At 60.7% G+C, this 19,664-nt stretch overlaps 7 protein-coding genes across 7 annotated transcripts; 3 read left to right on the forward strand and 4 right to left on the reverse strand.

The window, feature by feature from the left end:
- Positions 1–935: 935 nt before the first annotated feature.
- Positions 936–1,998, forward strand: THITE_115797 (uncharacterized protein; the record flags this gene model as incomplete). Its single annotated transcript, XM_003650467.1, has 2 exons — positions 936–1,269; positions 1,388–1,998. The coding sequence occupies 2 exons, from the start codon at positions 936–938 to the stop codon at positions 1,996–1,998; spliced, it is 945 nt and encodes a 314-aa protein (XP_003650515.1).
- A 206-nt stretch (positions 1,999–2,204) lies between these two features.
- THITE_2110048 (glycosyltransferase family 76 protein) lies at positions 2,205–3,918 on the reverse strand. The gene is made up of 3 exons (XM_003650468.1): positions 3,450–3,918; positions 2,673–3,294; positions 2,205–2,608 (listed from the first exon to the last, which is right to left on the reverse strand). Exons 1-3 carry the CDS (start codon positions 3,805–3,807, stop codon positions 2,221–2,223), a joined length of 1,368 nt encoding a protein of 455 aa, XP_003650516.1. The 5' UTR covers positions 3,808–3,918; the 3' UTR covers positions 2,205–2,220.
- Positions 3,919–5,934: 2,016 nt separating this feature from the next.
- Positions 5,935–8,552, forward strand: THITE_2110049 (uncharacterized protein). The gene has a single exon (XM_003650469.1). The coding sequence runs from the start codon at positions 6,045–6,047 to the stop codon at positions 8,256–8,258; it is 2,214 nt and encodes a 737-aa protein (XP_003650517.1). The 5' UTR covers positions 5,935–6,044; the 3' UTR covers positions 8,259–8,552.
- Positions 8,553–9,187: 635 nt separating this feature from the next.
- On the reverse strand, positions 9,188–10,346 carry THITE_2110050 (uncharacterized protein). The gene has a single exon (XM_003650470.1). It carries the CDS (start codon positions 9,989–9,991, stop codon positions 9,299–9,301), a length of 693 nt encoding a protein of 230 aa, XP_003650518.1. The 5' UTR covers positions 9,992–10,346; the 3' UTR covers positions 9,188–9,298.
- On the reverse strand, positions 10,300–14,332 carry THITE_2110051 (glycoside hydrolase family 2 protein). The gene is made up of 5 exons (XM_003650471.1): positions 13,343–14,332; positions 12,704–13,284; positions 12,173–12,632; positions 11,807–12,113; positions 10,300–11,756 (listed from the first exon to the last, which is right to left on the reverse strand). Exons 1-5 carry the CDS (start codon positions 14,039–14,041, stop codon positions 10,609–10,611), a joined length of 3,195 nt encoding a protein of 1,064 aa, XP_003650519.1. The 5' UTR covers positions 14,042–14,332; the 3' UTR covers positions 10,300–10,608.
- Positions 14,333–14,987: 655 nt separating this feature from the next.
- Positions 14,988–18,106, forward strand: THITE_2110055 (glycoside hydrolase family 74 protein). The gene is made up of 5 exons (XM_003650472.1): positions 14,988–15,368; positions 15,426–16,299; positions 16,362–16,731; positions 16,796–17,757; positions 17,827–18,106. The coding sequence occupies exons 1-5, from the start codon at positions 15,127–15,129 to the stop codon at positions 17,899–17,901; spliced, it is 2,523 nt and encodes an 840-aa protein (XP_003650520.1). The 5' UTR covers positions 14,988–15,126; the 3' UTR covers positions 17,902–18,106.
- A 185-nt stretch (positions 18,107–18,291) lies between these two features.
- On the reverse strand, positions 18,292–19,242 carry THITE_2126568 (uncharacterized protein; the record flags this gene model as incomplete). The annotated part of the gene is made up of 1 exon (XM_003650473.1): positions 18,292–19,242. The coding sequence occupies one exon, from the start codon at positions 19,240–19,242 to the stop codon at positions 18,292–18,294; it is 951 nt and encodes a 316-aa protein (XP_003650521.1).
- Between the last annotated feature and the right edge of the window lie 422 nt (positions 19,243–19,664).

Raw genomic sequence — 19,664 nt, forward strand, 5'->3', positions numbered from 1 at the left:
ACCACCAAAAATCTTGCACCGTGCATCACTACACGGCCTTCCGTATGGCCTAGCTAAGACGTTGCAAAGCTCGATGTAGCCTCTTATCGATAAGGCAGCACCACGTGACTTGCAGCCTACACTATATAGGTAGGCGGTCAAGATAGGCAGTATTCCAGGCTTATATAGGTAGGTTCTGTGCTGTGCAAGGCTGATTCTACTGCATCTTTAAGCTTTTTAGCCAGCTCCGCGTTTTCCACCAAATCTGCATTCTCCCGGCTCTTCAACAGCGTCAGGAACATCGTCGATTTGCAGCGATTCTTGTGGCGATTGACATGCGGTGCAACACTTGGTGGGAGACGCACAGGCCGCCCCTCGGGGTTGTCATTCTAAAAAAAAAGGGATTGTCATTTTAAAGAAGTCGCATTTGACGGTGCTAGCCAGGTACCTATTGTGGGCTCTGCGTCTAAGTTTCGCGTCTTGCATCTCAAAAGCTTCGAGACCGCGCAACAACTTGCTCAAATTTGCCAGAAAAAGCTGGGTTGTGCACATGCATGGGTAGTTGTGTGTCAACACAATGCAGCGAAAATCCCAGCAGTGGCCCATTCTTGCATGCCGACCTCTGCATAGCACCTGGGGTCTGGCTCGGCGGCTCGGCGGGGATGTCATCACGCAGTTGCCCGCCGACTGGCTTTGTTTTGACAGCTCATGCGTAATCGTAACGCAGGGCGACAGTCGAGGGCGTGCCGAAGGGTGCAGTTTTGGTGCCTTTAAATTCTCTGCCCTGCCCGTCCTTCCAGCTTCTTCTCGCTACCTTCTACCTCTTTCAAACTAGCACATTCTGCACCCCTTTGAGTGTGCCGAACACCAGCATACCGCACGCCAGCAAGGAACAACAACCCCTTCCATATACGTTCCTCTCACTCAATTGTCAGCTACCGGTCCTCGCAACCAAAATGGTGTCGTGGCTCCCCTTCAATCGCCCGAACGCGTCCTCGCCCACCCTGTGTCAGCTGGAAGCCGGCTCATCGCCGGTCGACCTTGCCCAGCCGGTTCCTGGCCGGCTCCGCCCCATCCGAGACGAGGTTGATTGTGAACCGCTCGAGCTTGGCCCGCCGGCATTCCCCGTCCCGTCCGCCATGGAGGCAGCGGAAAGACCTCAAGGCTCCAACGAGCAGGTGCTGCGCCCGACGCTGTGGTTGACGGCCCGCCAGATCTTCTACCTGGTGGTCATCCAAGGATTCGGCGCCCTGCTCATCGCAGGCGGCCTCAACTTCGCCATCGGTTACTGTACGTCCTCCTCCTTTCTCCAACTCCTCCCCCACCACCCCTCTCTCTCTCCGCCCCCCATCCCATCCCAAACACCAACTCCTTGCTCACTGTCCCGCCCCACTAACCAACAACCCAGTCCTCTACTCCAGCCCGCGCCCTCCCCCGGGCCCCCCCCCGGCCGGCTCCCCGCCACCGTTCCTCTTCCGCCCGCCGGTCTCGCTCCTCATCGACGCGGCCTTCACAACCATCATCGAGACCGCGCTGACCTGGTTCAGCGCCTTCTTCATCGTCACGCGCGACCTCACGCGCGGGCGCATCGCGCCCTTCGACCTGTCCGTCTGGCTGCCGGTCATCCGGCGCGGCAACCGCGCCTGCGCCGCCTCGCGCCCCTTCTGGCGCTGGTTCTTCTTCCTCGACCACTACACGGCGGAGCGCGGCAGCGTGCTGTGCGCCTGCTTCGGCGGCCGCCGCTCCGGCTTCGGCCGCGGCGCCGCCTTCGTGCTGGCCGGCCTCGGCCGCTCGCTGCTCGTGGCCGCGCTCGCGTTCGCCCTCATGGTCGGCCCCACCGTCGGCGTCCTGGCCGCCGTCGGCAGGCCGTTTGCGGGCGACTTCGTCTTCCTCGGTCGGTGGGACGGCGCCGTCTTCAAGGCTGTGTTCGGCGGAGTCTTGGGCTTGCTGGTCTCGCCGACTCTGGCGCTCATGTGGATGGCTCGCGCGGCTTGGATTGTGCGCAATTGGGGCGCCTGAAGGGAGGGAAACTCGATCGGTCTGCCCTAGGTTTAGGTGGTGGTTGATTGAACCCAACTTGTTCAAATGGGAGGAGAAAACGGGAATTGTACGTTGTACATATAGTGTTAGTTTTGGGTTGAGCCACCCAAATGCTGGTATGTCCAAATCGGCTGAGTGTTGGGAGTAGTTGTAAATGATGAATGTACAAAGGAATACGTACATACATGTGAAACCTTGTCGCTACGCTGGCGGTAGAAAGGAAGTAAACAGCGCCCCCTGGATCGAGGCGTATATCACCATAAACATAACGATGCGGCTGCCCGTCTTCTCCCCTCGGATGAGGCACCCTGCGACCCACCAGTACCACAATGGATAGCCCGAAGATATTCTCGTAATGATCTGGACATGGTACGAGGTCACGGCAAGGACCGCCAGCAGCACCTGGGCGGCGGCGGCAGACTGGAGAAGGGACAACAATCGCGCCGACTCGGCGGGTTTGCCGGGGACGAGGACTCTCCGGTCAGTCAGGTGCTCCACTCCCGACCTGGTCAGGATCAGCAGCATCGGCGTGGCGAGCAGGAAGAGAGGGAGGTTCGACAAAGTCCAGTAGCGGAGAAAGCCGGTGTGCCTAGCTCGTGATGTCAGCCGCCACAGCGAGCGCGCGCGGAACGTTTCGGGGACGAGGGCTATACCAATAGTGTTGTTGCACAAAGGTGTAAATGCTTGGCAGGTATCCTTGGCACCACGGCCTCGGCTGAGCGCCGGATGTGCCGGAACAGAAGCGCAGGTAGGCCACAGCCTGCGGACCGGCCGAGCCCGCCGCCACGCAGACCCCACCAATGCCAAGAGCCAGCAGCCGACGCAGCGTGTCGGTGGGCCGGCGAGGGAGCCTCGGCAGGTTTCGCAGAACCTCCCAGGCGAAGGGGATGCCGTTTAGGATGCCATTGCTACGGAAGGCCGTGGCGAGACCAAAAACGGCCCCGGCCGCGACGGTGTACAGATCGCGACACGCCGGACGCTGTTCCGCCCTGCAGCTCAGGGCGAACAGGAGGTATCCGGAGAAGGACAGCAGGGCAAACGAGCTCTCGGCGTTGGGAGCGCACAGGAAGAGGCCGGCGGGGGAAATGACGTGCAGGAGGGCGGCAATCAGGGATAGAGTCTGGTCACGCCACACCACCTGGCCCAGGCGGTAGAGAACAAAAGCCGAAAGCAGGTGTGCCGTGTTGGAGAGGACGATGCCGGCCAGTGCCTCAGGTAAGGTCCCTTCTTCGGCACCGGCGGACGACGAAGCTACGAGACCAAGCTGTTCAAGGCCTGGTGCCAATGAGCCGGGCAGAGTCAGCGGCAATAAACCCCGGATGGAGACAGATAGTAAGAGGAAGCAACAGACGGGGCCGAGGGGTCCAGCTGATCACAAATCAAGGCTGACCAGACCACCACCTTGGGATCCACACCGCTCGCGTGCTCACCTCGAAGAAGACCCCTCACGGCCAGCGGCAGTCCCGCGCCAAACGCCCAGTCCTGTTCAAACCGGTAGCCGCGGCGAGCGATACTGACGAAGTAGATGGCGTCCCAGCTAGCGAAGCGGGCGACCAACCGGCGCCCGAAATCCGTTACGGGGGTGGCCAGATGCGCGCCGCCGTCATCTCCGCTGCCGGCTGCCCCGGGCCCCTGCACCACCACCAGCCCTGCCGATGTGTCGTAGGCATCGCCCACGAGGGTGCTGCCGAGGGCAATGGCGAAGAGGAAGAGCTTCCATGCGGCGAAGGAGGCGAGCAGCGTGCCGTAAGGGCGGGCCTGGGCCTGGGCGCGGTGCGGGGAGGACATTGTCCTGTGTTGCATGCACCGTTGTTGATCAGGGGAAGAAAAAGGGGAAGCAATAAGAAGGAACGCAACGCCAACGCTTGGTTAATCGCACAGAGAACGGCGATGCATCGCGCCAAAACCAAGATCCGAGGCAGAACACACGCAGCCGTTGCTATGTTTGAAACCGAGGCGTGAGGTTTGCTGCTGTGCCGGTTTGCGAGCGTTTCACATGCCCGGATCTGTTGGTTTGCTGGACTTTGATGAACCTGGAAGCTCGGATGTTTGGGATGTTGGAGTGCTGTTTGCCGCGTTGCATTGGCCAAGCGCAGAGCTCCGAAAAGAGGTTTGCTGTGGAGCCCAGTTCCCAGCTTGGTGGGCCTGCCAGCGCTCGCGCGGGAAATGGGAAATGCCGTGCGCGATGCAACTCTGCCGAGCTGCCATGCATCTGGCTCACCCGGTTGGCGGCAGCAGTGCGCAGGACCCGTGGCCTCCCCAAGACCCTGAATCGGTAGTGTATGTGGACAGAGCTACACGGCATAGAGTTCTCCCTTGTGCCTTGGTACACCTCACTTAACGTTAGTGTATCTCTGCTGACATTCTCCTCCGTCACGATTTCCAGCGTCTTGGCCACCGGACCGGGATCCAGCGAGGCGGGTCACTTCCTCCGGCCTTCGGGGTTCGAAGCACCTCCCTCCGACAAACCTGTCCACGGTCGGCGCAATGCTGCGGCCCGATCTGTCGCTGCGGAGACCGTCCGGCCACTTCCTGCTTGCCTTGTGGTGTAATTCTTGAAATCGCACTAACCTAGCCATCTACCCGTCATGTCCGGCATTTTCGGAAAGCGCGGATGCGAAAAACCGGCCTTGGCGGTGTGCGAGACAAAGGTCACCCGCCAACTGGGTTGCCCACCTCATACCCAATCTACTGTTCGAGGAAGCCAGTTGTAAAACAGGAAGCCAACAGCGCAGTGCCCAACAGAAGGGTCCCATCATTCGTTGCCAGCATTGACGTTGCAAGCATTCCTGGCCTTCCGACGAGGCTCAGCTCGCCGAATCTGCCCCGCTCGTCGACAGCGAGAAGAGAACCCGATGTCCACTTGGTCCACCCAGGGCCATCGCGGGCTTCTCGGCGGCCTCATGCATGCGATTATTCCATCTTGACTTGCTTCCCTGGCTTAATTACCAGGTACCTACCTCAACATCCAGAACCCAGTTCAGACTACCAGACGAGCTTTCAGTAACAACTATCTCAGCAAGCCCCCTTGCCCTGACGTCCTTATCTTTGTGTCACGCAGCTTCTCCTGCCTGGGCGTCGGATTGGGAGCGAAGCTGAAGTATGACGGGCCAATGAGACCAGGCAAGGGCTGCCCACCCTGCTTCCAGCTGCCGGGACTTGCTGCATGTCGTTGCGCCCCACAGTGCCACGCGCCGCCTCGGATTCACAAACAACCCGTTCCCACTCGTGTGCACACAATTCCGCACCTTCGGTCCTCACATTCTCCGTCCCTCCGTCCTCCCTGTTGATTAGGTGGGTACTCGCGGGAGGCAGTGATAATAACTCGCGGGCAGTACGTACCGCTTCCCGCTCGAGTACCACCTCCTTTCCCCTTTGACAGCTCAGTCTTAACGGACGACTTCCGCAGGACGACGATTCCTTTGTTTCTTGTCGCTCGTTTCCTTTCCCCACCTTCATATACGTCACACACACGCAACACTTGCTTCTGAGGGATCATAAAACGTTCGAATTCGGTAGCTGGCGGGGACAAGACCGCCTGTTGCGAGGGCGCTGCACCCACGGCTGGCGCTGCAACTTCAGCCTGAGCTTAAAACGACCGGGTCGGATCCCTCGCATCGGCGCCTCAACAGTAGACCTGTCGGCCTGGATCCTGGATGCCATCAATGGCAGCTTTCACAATTGCTCCCGTCTGGCGGCTCCTGCACTGTGTTTGGTGAATTGCCACTGATCCCGCTGGTGCGCTGGTTGGGGTTCCATTCTCATTGCTTCCCAAGGTGGAGACTTGACGTCGAGCCTGGGGCATCGCCCGACAGCAACCGCGGATCAGCTCATCCGCCGAGGAAAGGGGGCCTCGTGATTGTCGATTGTCCTGTCTCGAGAGTCACCGCAGCGCTGCCCTCCGGGCACCCAGAACTTGCCCGGCGAGGCTGGTCCTCCGCATCTCCTGTTCATCCCGTCAATTGCTATCTGCCGCCATTGTTTCAGTTTCTTTTGTTTTGAGAAAGGCGCTTCAGCGCGACGCCATGTTTCTGCATCTGGGCGCCAGCTTGCACGGGCACGAATTCTCGAACCGGCCCTCCTCCAACATCCAGCAATCGCCCTCTCATCTTCGTACGCCGCTCTTGCGATCGGCCTTTTCGCCGCCGAAACAGCGCGCCCGCGCAGCTGCCGACGGCCCGCCGGCGCCTTCGCTGCGGCAGCGGCCGGTGTCCGACTACATCCCGCGCGAGCCCTCGCCGGTCGTCCGCTTCCGAGAACCCGAGGACGAGCCGCTGCCCACGCCCGCAACGCTCGACGAGCCGGTCTCCGAGTCCGAGCTCAGCGATGTTACGGCCGCGATCGACGGCGCCGTGCCCGCGAGGCCTCCCCGCGCCAGGCGGCAGCGCCGAGTCCCGCACAAGAGCACCACCTACCCTCTTGGGTACCCGGCACCGACGATAATCCTCAAGACGAAGGTCATGCAAAAGGTTTTTCAGCCCAGGTTGCTCTTGCAACTCCAAAAGGTCAGGGAAGACGGGCGGTCACAGCCCGTGCTGGAAGTTTTCCCAGCCTCGCGCCTCGCCGGGCCTGTGGTTGCCCCCCGGTTGGCAAAGCGGTTCCCCGGCATATTCGGGGTCAAGCGCCATCTTGGCTACGACGACATTGTGCTGGTGGAAAGGGATGACGACGATTCAAACGCGGACGGTGCGGACAGCGACAGCGACGAGAGCTTGGAGAGGAGGACCATTCTTGCGGTGTACAGCCCGCTGAAGCACTCGGAGGAAGCCGAGATCGTGCTGGACGACGGATCGGTATGGGTGGCCAGGGCACTGCCCAACGGCTCGTACGATTTCTTTCACACGGACGTCAAGGGCAACACCACCACGGTGCGGTGGGCTCGCAGATATGCGGGCGCCGTTACCCCAACCTCTGTTTCCGCCGACACCACCGCCTCGTCAACCGCTTCTGCTCAGACCCGGTACACATTCAGCGTCCTCAACCCGTCAACACGTCGCCATCCTGTCATGGCCACCCTGACACCCTCCACTCTCAACATTCAAGACACATACACTTCTGTTTCTCCCTCACATGCCCGGCACCCGCCAATTACTCGAACCGGCCGATCGCGCTCGGTGTCTTCTTCCCCCGCTTTAGCCCGTACAGCTCCCTACTTACCTTCAGTTCAATTCTCATCAGCCAGCGCTAGCGACGGCGAAAACGACTCCACCGTCAGCTTCTCGGCCGCGGCGGACAACGAAGCCGCACAACGAACTGTGCATAATGTCGATGACGCCACCAAGAGGCTCATTGCGGTCACTGCGCTCTGGGTAGCCCTCCGCTCAGGCTGGTCCCAGAGCTACAGCCCCTGCAGCAGTACTCCAGAGAGCGCAACCGCAAGCACTGCAACCACTGGCCAACGTGGCCGCAGCAGGCGGAACACCTGGACCCGCTCCTCGACAACCGACACCCCACGCTCGCCCGACCTCACCGGTGGGGAGCCGTCGCGTGTCTCCCTCTGTCTCAAGCGGAATTCCCTACCCGCGCAGCCGCTCGAATCCGCCACCGCCGGCAACAACAGATCCCCCGCCGCAACACCCACCGTCTCGCGTGCACCAACGCCCACCCCTAGCCCCGCGGACGCCCACCCTCTCCCTCTACCTCGGCGCGCCACTAGCACCGGCACGGCGTTCACGCGGCGCCGCCAACAGGCTTCGCCCCCCGCTGTCTCCCTCAGCAGTGCTGCATCTACCACTCCTGCCCCTCCCGAAAGAGACCCCGCCGCTGCCGAGCCAGAGACAGGCAGGAAACGACACCTCTCAATGGCATCCCCCCGGCCATCGCTGTCTCCATCTCCGTCTCCCTCACCGTCCCCTTCCCCTTCGGCAGTGCCGACAGCCGTACCAGCAAGGATGCCTGCTCTTCCAGTTCCAGTTCAACCACAAGCAGGCGTGGAAAAGCCCGTCACCGGCGTGGGCACGGGCACCGGCACGGGCACCGGCGTGAACGCGACGAAGAAGTGCCCGAAGCTGCTGGCTAAGAAGGAGCAGCAGCAGCAACGCCAACAGCGGGGGGGAGGAGATGAGGAGGAGGCCGATCTCACCTCCGTCGCGGGCAGTGGCGCCGGCGCCGCAGATGGGGATAGGGACGGGGCGAAAAAGAGCCGCATGCGCTGGAGACTGGCCAGGTGGATCCACAAGCTCGGCTCGTCGTCGTCTTCGTCGTCTTCGTCGTCTTCGCCGTCGCCGCCGCGGCGCTAGGGGCGCGGGCCGCGGAGAAGGCTGTGGGCTGGCGTTCGCGCTGGGACGTGCTGGGTTTGTGGGTGACGGGGGGAACTATTTGGGTAGTTACTTGGGTACTCGGTCTTATGGATCTCGCCGGGCGGGACGGAGCTTTCATGCCGCATCGGCGTGTACGATTCGATTCGATTGCGTGTTAGGAGCAGGGCTTGAAAGCATGCATCTTATGTTGGTCGTCTGCTTTTCGGCGGGCGGGCGGTGATTATTTCTTAGCCGCGGTTGAGATTGTTCATACCTATGTATGATCACTATGGGCAGGCAGGCAGGCAGCAGGCCGCGGGGTATGGATAACTGGCGTCAGCCTCGGCCGAGTATGGGAGCACCAGCCTTTGGCCCCAGGGGCCCAGTTATGCAAAGCTCCTGGTTTCACGCTCCTGGTGTCCGCGGCCTGCCGTGCTGGAGACTCAGCGTCCACAGGGGGCCAGGACTTCTCATGTTATGCCCAGGAGCAAGTAATATTCGACGCTAGCGTTTTCACCAATGTGCAAGTCGGAGGAGGGCACTTACCCGTTCAATCCAGGCTCTATCGCCAATTGTGGGAAGAAACAATGTTTAGTGATGTTTCCTCCCATCAACTGAGCTGGTTGACGTGCACGTGCCCAGGGGCCCGGCGTGAGGGATCCGGGCCCACTTCCCGCTGTTGGTGTCGATCTTATCTCCGGGGCGGGGGCTTCAAGTGGGTCGAGGGATTGGCGAGCATGAACATTAATCAGGTTACATTCATGCAAGTAACCTTAACGGTTGCCCGATGTATGCCGCTGAAAGTCTGGTACATATGACGCGGAAGAAAAGATGGCTCATGGCTTCACACTCCCAGTCGATGGGAGAATAGCGGCCTCGGTGTTCTTAGCAAGAACAAACGTGGCTATGATTAGCCAATGGCCCAGGGAGATGTCCTCTTTTGAAGATGATGCTATCCGTAGCTCGAATGCCTTCCAACCCGCCGAAACACGCAGATCGCCCGCTCCCCAACATCAACATCCTGCCGGAGCTCAACCCCTTCACAAAAGACCACACAACGCCAGAATCACCTCCCCGGTCCCCTCCTCGACATTCACATCCCCAACATAAGCCAGCCTGCCCTCCCCAACCCTCCCCACCGCAACGGGCGCCTGACCAGGCCGCCGCACCGGCTCGGGGCCCCAAACCAACGACTCCAGCACCGACTGCTCATCCGTGCAATACCACGCCTGCTCCGGCGCGACGTTCGCCACCGCCAGCGCCTTCATGCTGTACCGCGCGGGGAGCCTGTCCGCTAAGCTCGCGCCCACTGCGGCGCGGTTGAGCGCGAAGGTGGTGCGCTCGTAGGCGCCGGCCTCCCAGGGCAGGCCGGCGCGGCGGAAGAAGGGCTGCATGTCGGGCGGGGCCACGAAGCTGGGGAAGTGCGCGAGGCAGACGGCGGTGCCGCCGCGGCGCACGTACTGCAGCACGGCGTCGAGGACGGCGGCGTGCTCGCCGGCGGCGGGGTCGGCGAGGGCGGCGTCCGTGATGAGCACGGCGGCGGGCGGGGGGTGTTCCGTGGAAGAAGAAGAAGACGATGATGATGATGAAGAGAGCTCGCGGAGGGCGGTGCGGGCGGTTTTGGCGCGCTGGATTCGGGCCTTGGCGCGAAGCTTGTCCAGGTGCGGCTTGTACATCTCGTCGAACCAGGACTCGAGGTTCAGCGAGATCAGGAGCACGCGGGGCTGTTCCATGGCGATGAGGGTGGGTCTGCCTTGCTGTGTGGATGATGTTGGCTGCAACGGGGATGGGGATGGACGTCGGAGTGTTCAAGACGGAGGTTAAGGTTCAGGAATGGAAGGTTTGGAGGTCAGAATTGCGGGGACGAATGATCATCCAGACTTCTTGGCGGTGAGGAATCTGAGAGGGGTTCACTTGGTAATTTGAGTAAACCTGAGCATGACTCCCAACCCCTCCGATTCACACACACACAATGGCGTCTAACACCCAGGTAAAGAGCAAATAGTATAGCATATCCAAGCAGCCGGGAGAAAAACAAGCGATTGCAAAGATATCCCGCAATGCTTCCCCATCCAAATGCGACTGTCGGTGCAGACCAAGTCATCCTGGTCCGTTGGCGCCTTGTGTTCGACAAGCACCTAAATTGAAGATGCCGTTGGGGAGACCGTTGCCAACGATACACCAGCGAAAAGAGAATCCTACTTGAACAAGCCCATATGGCAAACAGGGACATGGGTTACCCACGTCAAGATGGCATTTTAAATCAGCGAGGTACCCTACTGCACCAAGGGAGAAAAGAGAGACCGCCCCAATCACGGCGTGCCCGTGAAACTCAAAAACGTCTCAGCCCCTAGTCCAAAAGCACCTCAAGGTCATACTCCTTCCACGCGTCCAGCGTGTACTGCGGCAGCGTCTCAGGCCCGCACGAGCCCGTGCCCAGACCATGGTGCATCCAGTCCAGATGGACCACCCGATCGCTCCTTCTGCGATCGTGCAGCTCGTAAGGATGCTGAGCGGCCTCCAAATCAGCTGCAGAGTACGGCAGCACCGAGAAGCTGGCGCCCTCGAAATCCCCGTACCGCGCCCGCAGGAGACGCTGTGGCTGCGGAGCCGGCCTCTTTTTATCCCCACCCGCAGGAGACGGCGACGTCAGAAACTCGACCCAACGCACGTCCGTCCGGTTCCCGTTTTCCTGCGGAAACTCGTAGTCCGTAACGAGCTCGTCAACAGGCAGCTCCCACCTCCCAACCAGCTGGCTGAGCTTCCTGTCGCGGTAGCCCTCGCCGGGCCCGCGCCCGAACCAGCGTACCTGGTCGCAGCCCTTGATGGCCGTTACGAGACCGAGACGGCCCCAGGCGCGGGGAAGGAGGTTGCCGGTTGGTTTCGCATGCGCGCGAATGGCGACGGCGTCGTCCAGGAAGTAGTATGTGGCGGTGATCTCCAGCGCCCAGTTCAGAACGGGCGGTGCGATGCGGCTTTTGACCGTGACTTGGACGACGCCGTTGTCGTGCGTCTGCCAGGATGACTGGATGAGATGCTGCTTTGCCTGATGCAGACGGCGGTCTCGCCAGTTGCGGCCAAAATCGCAGCCGCGGTCATTGTCAGTTTGTGCGCGGTAGATGTCGAACAGGAGGGGTTCGCTCAGAATGTTGGGGGCGGACAGGCGACCTGGATCTGGACTTGGGCGCTGCCAGCTGACGAGGGCACCGCGCGCGAGGTCGAATTTCCAGGATGGTCCATCACTGCTAGTTATAGATAGCAGGGAGTCATTGTTCATCTCGACAAGGAGTCGCTGTGGCTGTCGGCCAGCGATACGGCGCTGGAGTTGGAGGCTTGCTGGCCGGGTCAACTGTATCTCCCCAGTTGCGATGATGTGACCCGCCTCGCACCAGGCAGTGGCCCCTGCAAGCACAAACTTCAAATTCAAATGCGAGTCTGCCGAGCGGTGGTAGTCGAGGCCGGGGATGTGCAGCAAAGCTTCGGTGTGAGGTCTTACGCCTGCATCCGCGTGTGAGAAGAGAGCGGCCGGAGCGGAAGTGGAACCTTACCCTTAGGGATTGCCACACGCTGGTAGGGCGTGATGTTTGCGTTGTCCGAGACGATTGACCACCAGCACTCGAGATGATCAAGGGTCACAAAGTCGTACCGGTTCACGATGCGCACTTTGTCGCCTTTCTCCACGCCGAGCGTTTGGACAGGCTCAATCGCTTTCTTGTACTCGATGAGACCGGGGCCGGGTGTGTGGTTCGAGAGGCATAGCCCATCCATAACAAAGTTGTAATCATTAGGCTCATCGCCAAAGTCACCACCGTATGCCATATACTCTCTGCCGTCCTTTGTCTTCGCTCTGAGGCCCTGTACATACCACGACAGATGTCAGCTTCGTGTTAGCCAGGTGGTGCGGCTTGACCCACATGATTCGCCCACTCCCACACGAAACCGCCCATCAAGCGAGGATAGCGGTAAAAGAGGTCGATGTACTCCTTGATGGCCCCTGGGCCGTTGCCCATGGCGTGGACGTATTCGCACAGGACGAGAGGTTTGTCCCAGTTTCGGTCCTTCGCGTACGCTTCGGTATCTCCGACCGAATGGTACATTCTGCTAAGGATGTCGGCTGACTGAGCGTTCCAGTCGCCCTCATAGTGGATCAGACGGCTCTTGTCGAGGCTTTTGATGAACTTGTACATCGCATGGTGGTTCCGCCCGTATCCGGACTCGTTGCCGAGAGACCAGAGAATGACACAGGGGCGGTTGAAGTCGCGCATGACCATCTGCCGGGCACGATCGAGGTAGGCCTCTTCCCATTCAGGGTTGTCGGAAGTGAACGCGGTGCCATTGCCTCCGACCACGAACAGCCCATGGCACTCTAGATCACTGAGCAATGTCTCAGATATGCCGTTCTATACTCAAATGGCAACCAACAGCTCGTTAGGGGCAGCACTTACCATTCATCCAAAATCCACAGTCCCAACTCGTCAGCAAGCTCGTAGAGTCTCGGATCGTTGATGTAATGGGACGTCCGAATGGCATTGATGTTGTGCTGCTTCATCTGGATCAGGTCCGCCTTGAGGAAGTCGTAAGGAACTGCACGGCCATAGTCGGGATGGTGCTCGTGTCTGTTGACGCCCCTCAACTTGACGGGCTTCCCATTGACACTGAAAACGCCATCTAACAGCTCCACCCGGCGGAAGCCAACCCTCTCGGCTAGGGCGCAACCTGGCATGGAGAGCACCAGCTGGTAGAGGTAGGGGGTCTCGGCGGTCCATTTGTGCGGGTTTTTGACCCGTAACTCGAATCTGACGGAGCCCTTCTTTGCGGCCCGGGTCTGGTTGGCGATCGCCGATCCATCCGCGTCCAGAAGGCTCAGCGTGACGTTGGCGTCGGAGTTGATCTTGACCTCAACAAGCAAGGTCGCATCTCGGTAGTCGTCATCCAAAACCGTCTGCACGTGGATGTCCTCGAAGTGCGTCGCTGGGAACTTGTGCAGCCACACGTCGCGGAAAATACCGCTCAGCCACCATTGGTCCTGCCACAATCAGTCGTCTGCGGTCAAGAAAGCAGTGGGAGCGATGGTGCAGGCGAACCTGGTCTTCAATGTAACTGCCATCACAACGCTGGTACACCTCGACATGCACATAGTTGACGCCCGGGCAGCGGACAAAGGGGGTGACGTCGAATTCACTTGGATTCCTGGACCCTTGGGAATAGCCAACCTCGCGATGGTTCACCCACACGGTAAAGGCAGAGTCCACTCCCTCGAAGCGGAGGCGCAGCTGATGGTCTCTGTCCTGAGGGCCGAGGGTGAAAGCCGTCGCGTAGCGGCCGCATTCATTGTCATCAATCGGCACGCGGGGCGGGTCGACCGGGAAGGGGAAGTTGATATTGGTGTACTGGGGACCTCTTCCGTAGCCCTGCAGCTGCCACATGCCCGGGACCCGGATCGTCTGTCCAGCCCAGCCATGCTTCGAGGCCAGCTCGGAGGGCGTGTGCTGGTGGAAGTCGGTGGGCCCTACCAGGGGCGACTTGGAGAGGTGGAACAGCCACTGGCCAGAGAGGAGCTGGCTCTTGGAGCGGGACACATCGCGTGACAAGGCGTCATCACGGCTGCCGTACAGGAAGAAGTGGGCGCGCGGCGGCAAGGTGTTCCGATGGAGGACCTTGAGGTTGTTCCAGTCCGGGGTGGCCGGTGGGAACATGTGGTCCTGGCATGTCCGGTAGGGTGCCGGCGCATCGGGGCTGCGAACCTCTTGCGGGAGTGCGGCGGCCGTGTCTCCTTGTGCCATCGGGGCAATTACCGAGTGCAGCGGACGCGCTAACTAATGTTGGGGGCGACGGCTCATCGAGAGTCGTCTACAGGTGGTTATTTGGGCTCCAGGTGTTCAATCAATCGATTAACTTCCGGAACGCAGAGCTCGACCAGGCCAGCGAGAACCTAATGGATCTCGTTTGGAGATCCTCGAGTCCTGGGCAAGGGGAGGAAAGTACAACGCCGGCATCGCACAACAGCCGGGGAAGGCAGGCCAATGGCTGTTTGGGGTTGTTGATCATTCAGTCACATGCGCCGATGCACCCCGCATCAGGAAGGCGCAGCGAAGCTGAGCCGGCGTTTAGAATCGTCTGGGGCAAGGGATCGCTGGGTAAGGGTTAGGGTTGAGGAGCTGTTTCGAAACAGCAACCGCGCTCCCAGGCAGAAATGTGAATGCAAGTCAACGTCAATTTGTGTCTGATTGGAGAGCTGCACCCCGGACAGATCCATTCATGACCACAGCGACAGCTCTCTCCAACACATCGTTTCCGGCAAAACCTGGTAAACAGAAATGCAACGAATTGTTCATGTCAAACTCAATACACCGATAATGCTAGAATATGCAATCGTGGACTCTGACCGTGCTGGATGCGCCGTTCGCTGCTGAACCACAAGTTCCTTATCCTCCCACCCCCCACCGAACCGACGCGAGGGTGCGGAAGCACATCCTCCACCCCTTCTCAAGCGACGTCGCATTCACGGAAACGCGGGATCGGGAAGCTGGCCTAACTCCACTAACGGTACCTACTACCGATTCGCGGAATTTCTGGCCACACTGCAACCTCCTTGAACCGTGGGCCTGGGCCAGGAACCGTCTCATCATGCGCCCCAGTCCCCTCGGTGCGCTTCGTAGCGTTGTCCGCGGGACGCCGGCCAGATGCAGATGGATCATGCACCCGCTAAGCCGGATCTCTTCCCGGGAGATCGGTCCCGTCGTCATATATTACTGCGTATATTAACTACCTGCAATGCCTCGCTTTAAGCCGCCCCCGCCTCCTGAGGCTCTGCTTTTCGAGCACTGCAGCCGCACTGCACCGACAACAACACAGGCCAGTCTCAGCCATGAAGCACCAGTCGGTGGCCCAGCTCCTCGTGGCCGCCGTGGCAGCCCCTGTCACGGCTGCCGCGGCCTCCTGGAAGAACGTAAACATCGGCGGCGGCGGTGGTTTCATTCCCAGCATCGTGTTCCATCCTACAGCCAAGGGCGTCGCCTATGCGCGAACGGATATCGGAGGGCTCTATAGACTGAACTCTGACGACTCGTGGACGCCCGTTACTGACAGCCTGGCCACCGATGCGAGATGGTGAGCTGCAATCCGCGATTTGGCGAGTTTGAGCGCCGGTCACTCACTGTTGAATAGGGGCGACTGGGGCATCGACGCCCTTGCCCTGGATCCTCAGGACCCGAACAAGGTCTACGCCGCCGTGGGAATGTACACCAACAGCTGGGACCCGAACCCGGGCTCCATCATCCGCAGCTCTGACAAGGGGGCCACCTGGGCTTCCACGGACCTGCCTTTCAAGGTCGGAGGAAATATGCCGGGCCGTGGTATGGGCGAGAGGTTGGCCGTGGATCCCGCCAACTCCAACATCCTCTACTTCGGTGCTCGCAGCGGCAACGGGCTGTGGAAGAGCACAGATGGCGGAGTGACCTGGGCCAAGGTCACTTCTTTCCCCAACCCTGGCACGTACAGGCCGGACCCCACCGACACTACTGGGCTGAATAGCGACATTATCGGTCTGACCTTCGTCACTTTCGATTCCACGTCCGGGCTCACCAACGGCGCCACCTCGCGCATCTTCGTCGGTACTGCTGACAACATCACGGCTTCGGTCTATGTCTCGACCGACGCCGGTGCCACCTGGTCTGCTGTTCCCGGCCAGCCTGGGAAGTACTTCCCCCACAAGTGCAGGCTCCAGCCGACCGAGAAGGCTTTGTACCTCACATACAGTGACGGCGCTGGCCCGTACGACGGCACTCTTGGCGCTGTGTACCGCTACGATCTCACCACCAGCACCTGGAAGGACATCACTCCCGTGTCCGGCAGCGACTTGTACTTCGGCTTTGGAGGTCTGGGCGTGGACATGCAGAAGCCCGGCACCATCATGGTGGCCTCGCTGAACTCGTGGTGGCCCGATGCCCAGATTTTCCGGTCGAACGACTCGGGCACCACCTGGACGAAGATCTGGGAATGGACAAGCTACCCGAATCAGAACTGGTACTATGCTCTCTATGTAGGTACACCGTGGCAGCCGTGGTTAATCGACATACATCGCTTGGCTGACAACGCTTGCAGACCGACAATGCGCCCTGGATCAACGCTGGGTTCATCTCGCAGGACACGAAGCGGCTGGGCTGGATGATTGAGTCCCTCGAGATCGACCCGTTCGACAGCAACCACTGGCTGTACGGAACCGGTCTGACGCTCTACGGCGGCCACGACTTGACCAAATGGGATACCGCCACGCGGAACGTCACCATCTCGTCGCTCGCCGTTGGCATCGAGGAGATGTCGGTGCAGGGCCTTGCTTCGGTCCCGGGCGGAAGCGAACTCCTCGTCGCAGTTGGTGACGACTGCGGGTTCACTTTCCAGAGCAGCAGCGACCTCGGCACGCCGCCCGAGACAAATTGGATGACACCCGAGTGGTCGACCTCTAGCGATGTTGGTGCGTATTCTCGCGTAATCATGGGGCTCCGACGCAGGAAGATCCCCTAACCATCTGTATACAGACTACGCTGGCAACAAGCCCCAGAACGTCGTCCGCGTCGGCAACGCCAATGGCTCGCCGCAGATCGCCCTCTCCACCGACGGCGGTGCCACCTGGTACGCGGACTACGCCACCGACAACACCAAGAGCGGCGGTACGCTCGCCTTCTCGGCCGACGCCGACACCATCCTCTGGTCCTCCGGTAACTCCGGCGTGCTCATTTCTCAGAACCAGGGCACCTTCACGGCCGTGTCCGCCGTACCGTCTGGTGCCGCCATCGCCGCCGACAAGCGCAACAACACCGTCTTCTACGCCGGCTCCGGCGGCGACTTCTACCGCAGCACGGACACGGGCACCACCTTCACCAAGACGGCCTCGGCCTTCGGCAGCGCCGTCTCCTCTATCCAGGACATCGCCGCGCATCCGGCCGTCGCGGGCGAGGTCTGGGTCAGCACCAACGCGGGCCTGTTTCGCAGCACCGACTACGGCGTCACCTTCGCGCAGGTCGGCGCCGGCAGCCTCACCAAGACGCAGCAGATCGCCTTCGGCAAGGGCACCGGCGGCGCGAACTCGTGGAACTTGTACGCGTTCGGTACCGGCTCGGCCGGCGCCAAGCTCTACGCCAGCGCCGACAACGGCGCGACGTGGGTAGATATCCAGGGTACCCAGGGCTTCGGCGCCATCAGCGCGAACAAGGTCGTCGGCAGCGGCAACGTGGCAGGACAGGTGTATGTCGGCACGAACGGGCGTGGTGTGTTTTACGCCCAAGTGTCGGTCGCGGGCGGCGGTGGCGGCAGCTCTTCCACGGCACGGCCGTCGTCGACTTCGACTTCCACGACCAGCAAGACCACGCTGACCACCTCGACTATCAAGACCACCTCGGTGACAACCACGTCGACCTCCACCGTCAAGAGCACGAGCACCACCACTAGTGCCGCGCCTCAAGCGACTCAGAGCCATTGGGGACAGTGCGGTGGTCAAGGGGTAGGTTCCCCTCCTTGTTTTCTGTGCACACACCGCTTTAACGTGTAAATGGTGACTAACTTGTCATAGTGGACCGGCCCGACTGTCTGTGCCTCGCCCTACACCTGCCAGAAACAGAATGATTGGTACTGGCAGTGCCTGTGAGCGCTGGTTCTGGACGGTGAAGGACGACGCGGGGAGGTGCATGCCCACTTTGTGCTCTCACTAGTTTGTTGAGTGTTGGATTTGTGGAGACATATGCGACATATTTGACCGTACATATTCTGGACTGACGCCTCCGAGGGGGCGTTCTTTCTCTTCTTGGTACATATCTTGATGCATTACACTTGGTTCTCGACGTCCTGCGGTTAACCTGTGATCTTGAACATAATGACTCCCGGCAGGTTACAGCAGCGTATCTTACGGAGAGAAATGAGATACGTGCAAGCAGGCTTAATACTCACCTGCTGCCGAGGCCGGGCCGCCCTCTGACTTACCAGCAGACCAGCCCCTACTCAACGACTTACCGCTGCTAGTTCTCTTTTCTTCCAACCATCATCCCCTTCCAAGAGGCGACGGCCCTCTCAGCCACATCTCCCCGCTCGCAAACGACGTGCCTAACCCCACCGCCGGCGGCACCTCGCCCAGCCGCCCGTACCGCCGCCACTTATACACCCTAAAGCACTCCTCCGTGGGCCACTCATCCCGCGCCATCTCCCCCCTCACCGTCCTCAACCGCAGCGCCTCCCCCCAGCGGTGCGCGTCGAACTCCTCCGCCTCGCGCAGCCCGCACAGCCGCGCCCACAGCGCGGTCCCCAGCCTCGGCTCCGCCTGCCGCCGGCTGCGGTACGCCCCGCGCTCCTTGATCCACCGCCGCAGCCGCTGCACCTCCCGCCGCCACCAGCCCCGCCCGCACCGCTCGAACGTCCGGATCTCCTGCTTGGCCAGCTCCAGCCTGCGCCACCGCGCGAGGTGGTGCGCCAGTGCCTGCCGCCGGTGCTCGGCTGCCGCCGTCGCTGTCTCGTCGTCGTCGCGGCCCTCTCCTCCTCCTCCTCCTCCGCCGCCATCCCTCTTCCGCTTCACCCCCACCAACGCGGCGGCGGCGCTTACCAGCGTCTTGCTGCTGCTGCTGCTGCTACTGTTGCCGAGAACAGCGATCTTCTGCGCAACCCTCCCCTCCACAGTCGTCGACCTCGCCAGACCAGAATGAGAGTAATCAACTGCCGAGGAGGCCGCCCTCTTCTTCGCCCGGCGCCGCCACCACTCGGCCTCCTCCTCCAGCATGAGGCGGTCGCCGGCGCGGGCGGCGGCCTCCTGCGCGGCGCGCACGGAGGCCAGGCGGCCCGGCGCGTCGCGGAACAGCCGCCGCAGGTGCTGCAGCCGCAGGCCCTGGGCCGGCGGCAGCGAGGGGCTGCTGACCAGCGTCGCGCGGTCGAGTTGCCATTCCGGGATGGGAGGCTGTAGGGGCGGGCGGTGGAGGGGGTGGGTTTGGAGGTGGAAATTCATTTTACTTTTCTCTTCTTTTCTTTTTTCTTTTTTCTTCTTGATATATGGCTTGCGTGATTAGGGGTTGTTAAATAGACTTTTGACTGTCCTGCTTCGGTTCCCTGGCGCTCTCAGCTGGTTCCTGTGTCTTGATACTTGGTGCTTGAGCCCCGTTGCTTCGAGACAGGCTGGATTCTTGGCCACCGGCGTGGTGCGCGTGTTGTTGCGTCGTGGCTCCGGTAATCCGGCGAGTTTAAGATCTCGAGGCAGAGTCGAAGCTGGGTTTGGTGTCGATAAAAGGTCTCTTGTGGCCGGAGGTGGGATATAATGCTGCTCGAGATCTTCGTCTTTGTCTGATCCGAAACAAATGCATTGTCTGGTTGGCACAAAGCGCATTGTGTATATTTGGGGACGCCGTTGTCCCTGAACAGTTTTTGAAACTA

The sequence above is a fragment of the Thermothielavioides terrestris genome, chromosome 1 (genome assembly GCF_000226115.1).
Source record: "Thermothielavioides terrestris NRRL 8126 chromosome 1, complete sequence".
Taxonomy (NCBI): domain Eukaryota; kingdom Fungi; phylum Ascomycota; class Sordariomycetes; order Sordariales; family Chaetomiaceae; genus Thermothielavioides; species Thermothielavioides terrestris.